We start from the raw sequence: 7,540 nt of genomic DNA, 5'->3' as shown, positions 1-7,540 counted from the left end.
ACTGACCATATTCCTCATGCTGTGTTACATCCCTGTGGCTTACTCTGTAATTGGTGCTTTGCCCCTCTTAATCCCATTCATCTATTTTGGACCCTGCTCGGCCCCTTCCCCTCCAGCAACCACCCCTTTATTCTCTATATGTAGGAGCCTGGCTTTGGTTTTGTCTGTTTTGTTTTTCAGATTCTGCATATGTGTGAGATCACATGGTATTTGTCTTTCTCTGTCTGAGTCAGTGCACTTGGCATAATACCCTCTAGGTCTGTCCGTGTTGTCGAAAATGGCAAGATTTCATTCTTTATGGCTGAATAATATTCCGTTGTGTATTATACCAAACCCATCTTTACTCATGCATCTATGGATGAACATTCAGGAGGTTTTCACATGTTGCTACTGGAAATGATGCCACAGTGGACAGTGGTGCACATGCATGTCCTCGAATTAGTGCTTTTGTTTTCTTCAGGAGGATAGCCAGAAGTGAAATTGCTGGATCATACGGCAGTTCTATTTCTAATTTTTGAGGCACCCCTACACGTTTCTCCACAGCATTCGCACCAATTTACAATCCCACCAGGAGGACACGAGGGCTCCCTTTTCTCCACACCCTTGCCAATGTTTTTATTTGTTGTCTTTGATGATAACCGTTCTGACAGTGGTTGGGTGATGTCTCATTGTGGCTTTGATGTGCCTTTCCCTCATGATGAATGATGCTGAGCATCTTTTCATGTTTGCTTCATTATTCATAATAGAGAGATGTTGTATTAAAATTTCTTGCTATGATGATGGTTTTATCTCTTTGTTGTTCCTTCAAGCTAAGTGCTTACAAGTTTACAACAATTATAATTTCTGTATGAATTGACCTTTTAATCTAGGTACTGATTGTATCCCTGACAAATATTTTTTGTCTTAAAATTCCTTCTTCTTTGATATGAATAGACCTTTCCCGGCTTTTCTTTTGGTTAGCTTTTGCCTGGTATATCTTTTTTCATTCTTCGACTGTCAACCATTCCACACTCTTACTCATTAGATGTGTCTCATAAACAATGTAGAACTGGGTTTTGTGTTTAAATATCTTTTAAAGTGTAATCTGAGGAACGTCCCTGGTGGTCCAGTGGCTAAGAGTTCGAGCTTCCAATGCATGGGGCCTGGGTTCCATCCCTGGTCAGGGAACTAGATCCCGCATGCCAGAACTAAGACTTGGTGCAGCCAAGTAAATACATATTTTACAAATGTAATTCGAGATAAAGATTTAGAAATGACCGAGTAAATGACTTCCTCTAAACCTGCTAAAAATTGAGTTTAAAAACCTGCAGTTTCTTTATTTTTGGCTATGCCACGCACATATGGAACGCCCATACGGAATATTAGTTCCCCAGACCAGGGATCAAACACTTGGAAGCAGAGTCTTAACAACTGGACCACCAGGGAAATCAGAAAAGCCTACATTTGCAACAGCCATCCATGGCTGACAAGCATCCTGACCCAGAAGGCTGCCCTCCAGGGTGTTGTGTTTGAGCTATTTTTCTGTCCTTGTTCAGTCTCTAAGTCGTGTCGACTCTTTCAACCCCATAGACTGTAACACACCAGGTCCTCTGTCCTCCACTACCTCCATTTTTTTTAGTAGACTTCTTTTTAGAAGAGCAGTTTTAGGCTTAGAGCAAAACTTAGGGGAAGTAGAGACTTGCCACATACCTCCTGTCCCCACACATGCACAGCCTCTTCTGTTACCAACATCCCCCAGCAGAGTGGTCCATTTCTCATGACTGATGAGCCTGCATTGACACATCATTATCACGCAAAGATCATAGTTGACATTACCGTTCAGTCTTGGTGTGTACATTCTGTGGGTTTGGGCAAGTGTGTTCTGACACATATGCACCATTGTAGTAGCAAACAGAGCAGCTTCTCCGTCCTAAAGTCCTCTCTGCTCTTTCAGTCCATGTCTCCCTCCCTTTAATTCCTGGCAACCACCAATTCTCCAACCAACCACTCCTCATTCCTAAATTCTCACCGCAGTTCTATCACCTAATATCGTTGTGATTTAGGCAAGTTATTAATTCACCTGAGCCCTGAACTTCCTCAGATGCACAATCAACATTGGTAGATTTGGTGTGATAATGAGACAATATATTAAAACCTTGATTTAGTCCCTAACAGAGAATTGGCATCAGTGAAATGCTAGGTTCCTTTTCCTTCCTTCTTGAATTAGTAACATGAAATCACATTTAGCTAAGAAAAGAGACAAGAAAGTGCCTGGGGACTGTGTGCATCACCAGAAATGTAAAAGGGGAGGGGCAGAGGACAGGGGAGAATGTCCAGCTATCGCCTCCCAAACCCTCTTTCCAGCTTGGAAAATCCCTCCCTTGTTGACACCAATAAAGTGTCCTGTGGGATTTGGTGCTCCCCAGATTTGGGGCTTGTAAAGTCACTGCCCTGTGTGCACACACATCACACACACATGAACCCCGGTGCCCGCCCCACCCATGATGGAAGTGTGCCAGGAGGACTAAGTATGTCCCGCTTATCAGCTGACTCCTGGCTTCCTCTGCCCAGCTTCTTGCAGACCTGTGGCCCTGGGAGCTGGCCTTCCATATGGCCTCCCCAAGACCACTCAGATAATGAGAGGAAATATGGTCATCAGCTTACAGAAGGCTGGGGGTTTCAGAATACATCTGCAAGTCCTCCCCCACCGCCTAACTGACTGGAGCCCTTCACCTCTCTGCAGGCAGTCCTCAGCTGTTCCCTGTGAGCCTGCAGACGCCACCCGAGATGTCCCCTTTTGGTGGCTGGGGAGCGCTCACAGCCTTTCTCACCCTATTCTGAAGCCGAGGTGAGCCTGGGGGTCCAGACTGGGTGTGTTCCCGCCAGAGGTTAGGGCGCCTGTTCCCCTGCTGTCGTGTGGAGAAGGGGGTCCTGGTCCCGAAGTCTCTGAGGCTTTGAGCACAACGGCTGCCCACCACGGGTGCGGGATGCTATGCAAGCCTGGTTTCCCCATGACTCCATGACCCCGGGGCGGCAGATGGGGGACCTGGCCTTCACACTTTGGGTTGAAGAGGCCTCATAACTTCAGGGTGTGTGGATGTGGCAGGTCGTGGAGACTGATGGGAGACCAAGGAGGCTGGGGCTCAAGGGAAAGTGAGGGCACGTCCCAGCGGGTCTTCAGAGGTGGCCCAGTGGACAGCAGAGGTCAGTGGAGGGCATCGTCTTCTGCTGACCATCAACGTGCAAACGAAGCCCCTTCTGGGTGGTCCAGGGGACAGGGAAGGAGAATGCCTCCAGGTGTGAGCACTCTGTTTTGGAAAACCTGTCAGGTGCCTTCATGACGACCATGCAGGAAAGGGATTACTAGCCCATTTGACAGATGGAGAAACTGAGGCTCAGAAAAGGAAAGCACTTTGCCCAAGGCCACAGAGCTGGCAAACTCGGGATTCAAAGGCAGCTCTCTCTCTCTCCCTAGACAACCTTTCTCTTTCCCCAGCTGAGGGCTAGGTGTGGGCGTGCGGGTGTGGTGGGAACACAGGACAGAGCACAGGCCCAGCTGGCCGAGATCAGTTATGATTCTTGGCCTTCTTCCTCGCTGGGCTCCAGCCATCCTGGTGTCTTCTCCACCAGGGTCTTGGTGCTGCTGGTTTTCTGCCCTCTGCAGACACCTGACAGCCAAGCTCCCCCCATTTCCTTCCTCCTTTCCTCAAATGTCACTGTTTCCATGAAAACTGTCATGAGCACAGTATTTAACGCGGCAGCCCCACCCCACTCCCTATTTCCCCTCTTGGGTGCTACCCACCAATTGACAGGCTGGCTAGTTCGCTTGTTGGTTACTCTGTGTCCTTCGTGACAACGCGAGCTCCACAAGGGCAACCTTTGAATTTCTTCATCTCTGATGGCTCCCCAGAGCCTAGAACGGTGCCTGCCACACAGCCGGTGTTCTACAAGGATTTGCAGAAGAGAGGGAAGGAGTGAGGGAGGAGCTGAACTCATGGACATGGGGCCTGAGAGGACATGATCCACCTCCAGTTCAGTCAGGAAGGCTTTAGCAGAGCAGGGGTCAATTGGGCTGGGGGGCGAGTTGGAATATACTCTCCATGGGGATAGAAGATGTGCATGAGGAAGACTCACCTGGAGGGGACAACCTGGAACAGCAGTCAAGGGCAGGGAGACAGCTAGGGAGCATCCCCCTTGGCCTAGACCAGAGGCAGTAATGTTTGAATAAGGTGAGAAGAGCAGAAGGGACCCGATGATGAGACTGCGCATCGTGGGCAGCCCCGTCGGGCATGGCAGCGGGGCTGCTTGCTGAGCAGTGTTTTCTGTCCTTCCAGGGTCTGGTGAGAAGGCGTTCGAGGGCCCAGAGCACCTGATGGTGGGGTCTGGAGAGTTTCAGGTGATTAATTGCACTGCCAGTTGTACAGACCCCGAGAAAATTGTACTGGAGACAGATCTAAACAAGACTCTCCTGGAGAACCAGGCTCAGTGGAAGCTGTTCAAGGTCTACAACATCTCCAAGGAGAAGCTCCTGTGCAGTTTCTTCTGTGCCGGCAAGCAGGAGACGAAAGTTTGCATCATCACCGTGTTTTGTGAGTGTCACCCACGGGGCCCTGCTCCCCGAGGCCGGAGCCTGTGTCTGCAAACCCACAATGAGCTGCTCTGTCACTGCTCCTGGGTACTCTCCTATGGCCTGCACATCCCTGGGCTCCTGGATCCAGGCCCCAGGCTCAGAAGCTGCTCACACCCTCCCCTGGCTTCCTTGAACCCTGCCAGCAACTGGGACTTTGAGATTTGCTCAGAAGCAAACAATCCAAGCAGGTTTAGACAAATCTAAAAGTCGTTTCCCTCTGTCTCCTCCCAGCTGGGGAGCACCCCCATCACCAGAACACCCCACATCCCATGACAAGCAACAGGGACCGCATCAGGAGGGCTGACATACTCTCCAGTAACCCATCACCTCCTGGAGAGAAGGTCATGGTCTTATCTTCCCCTAGGGCCTTTTCCAAATGTGTGATCATCACACACACACACCTGCCCACCGGTCACAGATTCCATGGAGAGACCAAGGTTCTCCCGGAAGCTTGGAACGCAGGGTATCGCTCAGAACTGTCATCAGTGGATCAAATGAGGAGAAAGATGTCCTAAATCTACCACATTATCCTAGGGTAATGGGGGCTAGGTATTCTAGTTCAAAAATGAACCCAGGGAGTTGTCCTGGTGGTCCAGTGGCGAAGACTATGCACTCCCAATGGAGGGGACCCAGGTTCGGTCCCTGGTCAGGGAACTAGATCCCACATACCACAACTAAGACCTGGCACAACCAAAGAATTAAATCTTTTTTTTTTTAAAGAATAAAAAGAAACTCAGGGAACCATGGAGTTTAATAGCTAAGGGATAGCAATAGTTTTAAACCTGATCCTGAAAACCAAGGCAGCTCTGACTCTTGTCCCCACCCCGAAGACCCTCACAATTCGTGGCCCCATTCCAGTGAGTACTCCCTTCTATGTCTCTCTCAACAAAACTATCCAACTGTTTCATTTTTGAAATCTCTATTGAACTTATGGAGAGGAAAGAGACACAGCCAAAACTTTTATCTTTCTAGTTGACTGAACTGATTCTGAACCTTTTCTTTGGAGACACCAGGGCACCTCCATTCTTGTCCATTGCAGAAGTCATCAGGTCCCTGAAACTACCACCCAGGACATCGTTCACCCTGAACTGCTTCCTCCGTCCAGCCCCAGCCCACTTCCTGAGAACACCGTGGTCAGGGGATGGTCTGGGCTGGGTGGGGCCTGCCCGAGCTGCACCCCCATCCTGAGCAGACCTCCCTTCTGCTTTCCTGCAGACCCTCCAAAGCAAGTGCTGCTGACGCTGTCGCACACCTCAGTGGCCATAGGGACACTGTTCACCATCGAGTGCAGGGTCCCCACCGTGGCACCCCTCGAAGGCCTCACTGTCACCCTGCTCCGTGGTACTGAGATCTTGTACAATCAGACCTTTGTGGGGACAGCACGTTTCCCCCAAGATGCCGTGGTCACCCACAACACCACAGCTCACAGGGAAGACGGCCACCATAACTTCTCGTGCGAGGCCCGGATGGACCTGCGCTCTCATGGCGGTGGCCTTGTCCACAGAGTCTCAGATCCCCAGAGGCTTGAAGTCAAAGGTGAGGGGGAGCCCACAGATCAGGAGGGGGGACATTCGCTTTCAGACCTTCAGGGGAAGAAAACACCCTACCCCTACTCTCTGCCAGCTCAGGGGAGGCACTCGGGGAAACGGCACTTGATCCCTGGGGTTACCCGGAGCTCCTGGCGAGTTCCTAGCTTGGACCCTGACTAGTTGCTTGGTCATGAGTGAGCTGGGTGACCTTAACCAAGTCAAGCTCGTCTCTCTGGCCTTGACCCCTCCCTGCAATGATTAATTTGACCTGACTGATCCCTAAGGTCCGCAGGAGTTCTGCTTCTATGACCCTAGATGTCAAGATCCTCTTTGTCTTCAGAGAGTTTGGCCGAAGCTCCCTCATCTCTGCCCAGGGAGGGGCTTGGCCTGGACCACACCACAGCGCAGACCGTGAGGTCTGGCAGCACATGGCAAGGGGACCATCTGAGTCCATCTGCCCTCACGGTCTCACAGAGGCCGGCTGGTGTCCCGGACCCTGTCCTCCTTCCCTCCAGTGATAACACCATTTGCCACTCATCCCTGCAATGCAGAGTGACAGCAGGCTGCCCAGGGCTGGGTGGGCTCGTGACGGGTAGACAGCTGCCCCTCTGGAGCCTGGCACCTGGGACCGGAGGACTTCTGTGACCTCTTCCCCTTCTGTCCCCAGAGCCCGTGCCCAGCAACCAGATGGTGATCATGGCGATCGTGATAGTGCTGCTGCTCTTGTTCTGGTTCAAATAACGGCGGAGAAGTAACTCCTGAGTGCAAGCCGCTTAGACGAGGCTGAGACGGAGCCAACGGGCACAGCCTATGTGAGCAGCTTGGCCACTGTCATGCGGCCACTGGAACTCACTGTGGCTCCTTAGGATGCAGTCCAGGCCTGGCTGAGGGACCATGTGAAGCAGCCTGAATACAAACACCTGGACTTAACCCCATGCCTTCGTGTCGCCTCCTGGGAATGGCCAGGAGGGGGAGCCACCAGGCCTGGCTGAACTGTCTCTCAAAGTCTCCTCAGCCTCCCTCCACCCTCTCTTTCAGAGGCCTTCCTGAGCCCCAGCAAACCCAGGCCCTGGTGTGCCCCCAGGACGACCCGCCCGGGCACCAGGCACCCAGCCTCATGGGACCCTGAGTGACTCCCTCCTGAGGGAGGGTGGGAGACCCACCCTGGCACAGGGGGGCAGAGAGACACTCTGTTCCCACGTGGCCCTCCAGGACATGGCTCTGACTTCTCTCTTCTGCCAACAGAGCCAGCATCCAGGGGTGAGTGTGGGGGCCCCAGTGGCTTGGCTCCGGGATCCTCCCGCCAGGCCTCCCCCGCCACTCTGGGCCTTCTGAGAGCCATGGAAACGAAAGCTGTCCTCGCCTCTTACCTCCAGTTCTGTTATTGGGCCAAATGGAGACC

The 7,540-nt window shown here is 52.0% G+C and overlaps 1 protein-coding gene across 2 annotated transcripts in view; it reads left to right on the top strand.

Moving 5' to 3' along the window:
* Window positions 1–7,534, top strand: part of LOC104989472 (intercellular adhesion molecule 2-like) — a 12,196-nt gene extending 4,662 nt beyond the window's left edge. Inside the window, exons 2-5 of one of the 2 annotated variants that reach the window (XM_010841152.1) lie at window positions 2,723–2,827; window positions 4,314–4,568; window positions 5,825–6,145; window positions 6,806–7,534. In XM_010841152.1, the coding sequence (XP_010839454.1) occupies window positions 4,352–4,568; window positions 5,825–6,145; window positions 6,806–6,879 (612 nt within the window). In that variant the 5' untranslated portion in view covers window positions 2,723–2,827; window positions 4,314–4,351 and the 3' untranslated portion in view covers window positions 6,880–7,534. The remainder of the gene's footprint in view (window positions 1–2,722; window positions 2,828–4,313; window positions 4,569–5,824; window positions 6,146–6,805) is intronic. The other variant, XM_010841146.1, reaches the window with a different exon arrangement.
* Window positions 7,535–7,540: the final 6 nt, after the last annotated feature.

Source organism: Bison bison, unplaced genomic scaffold (genome assembly GCF_000754665.1).
Source record: "Bison bison bison isolate TAMUID 2011002044 unplaced genomic scaffold, Bison_UMD1.0 scf7180017846945, whole genome shotgun sequence".
In the NCBI taxonomy this organism is placed as follows: domain Eukaryota; kingdom Metazoa; phylum Chordata; class Mammalia; order Artiodactyla; family Bovidae; genus Bison; species Bison bison.
This window is presented reverse-complemented; position numbering and strand designations above follow the sequence as displayed.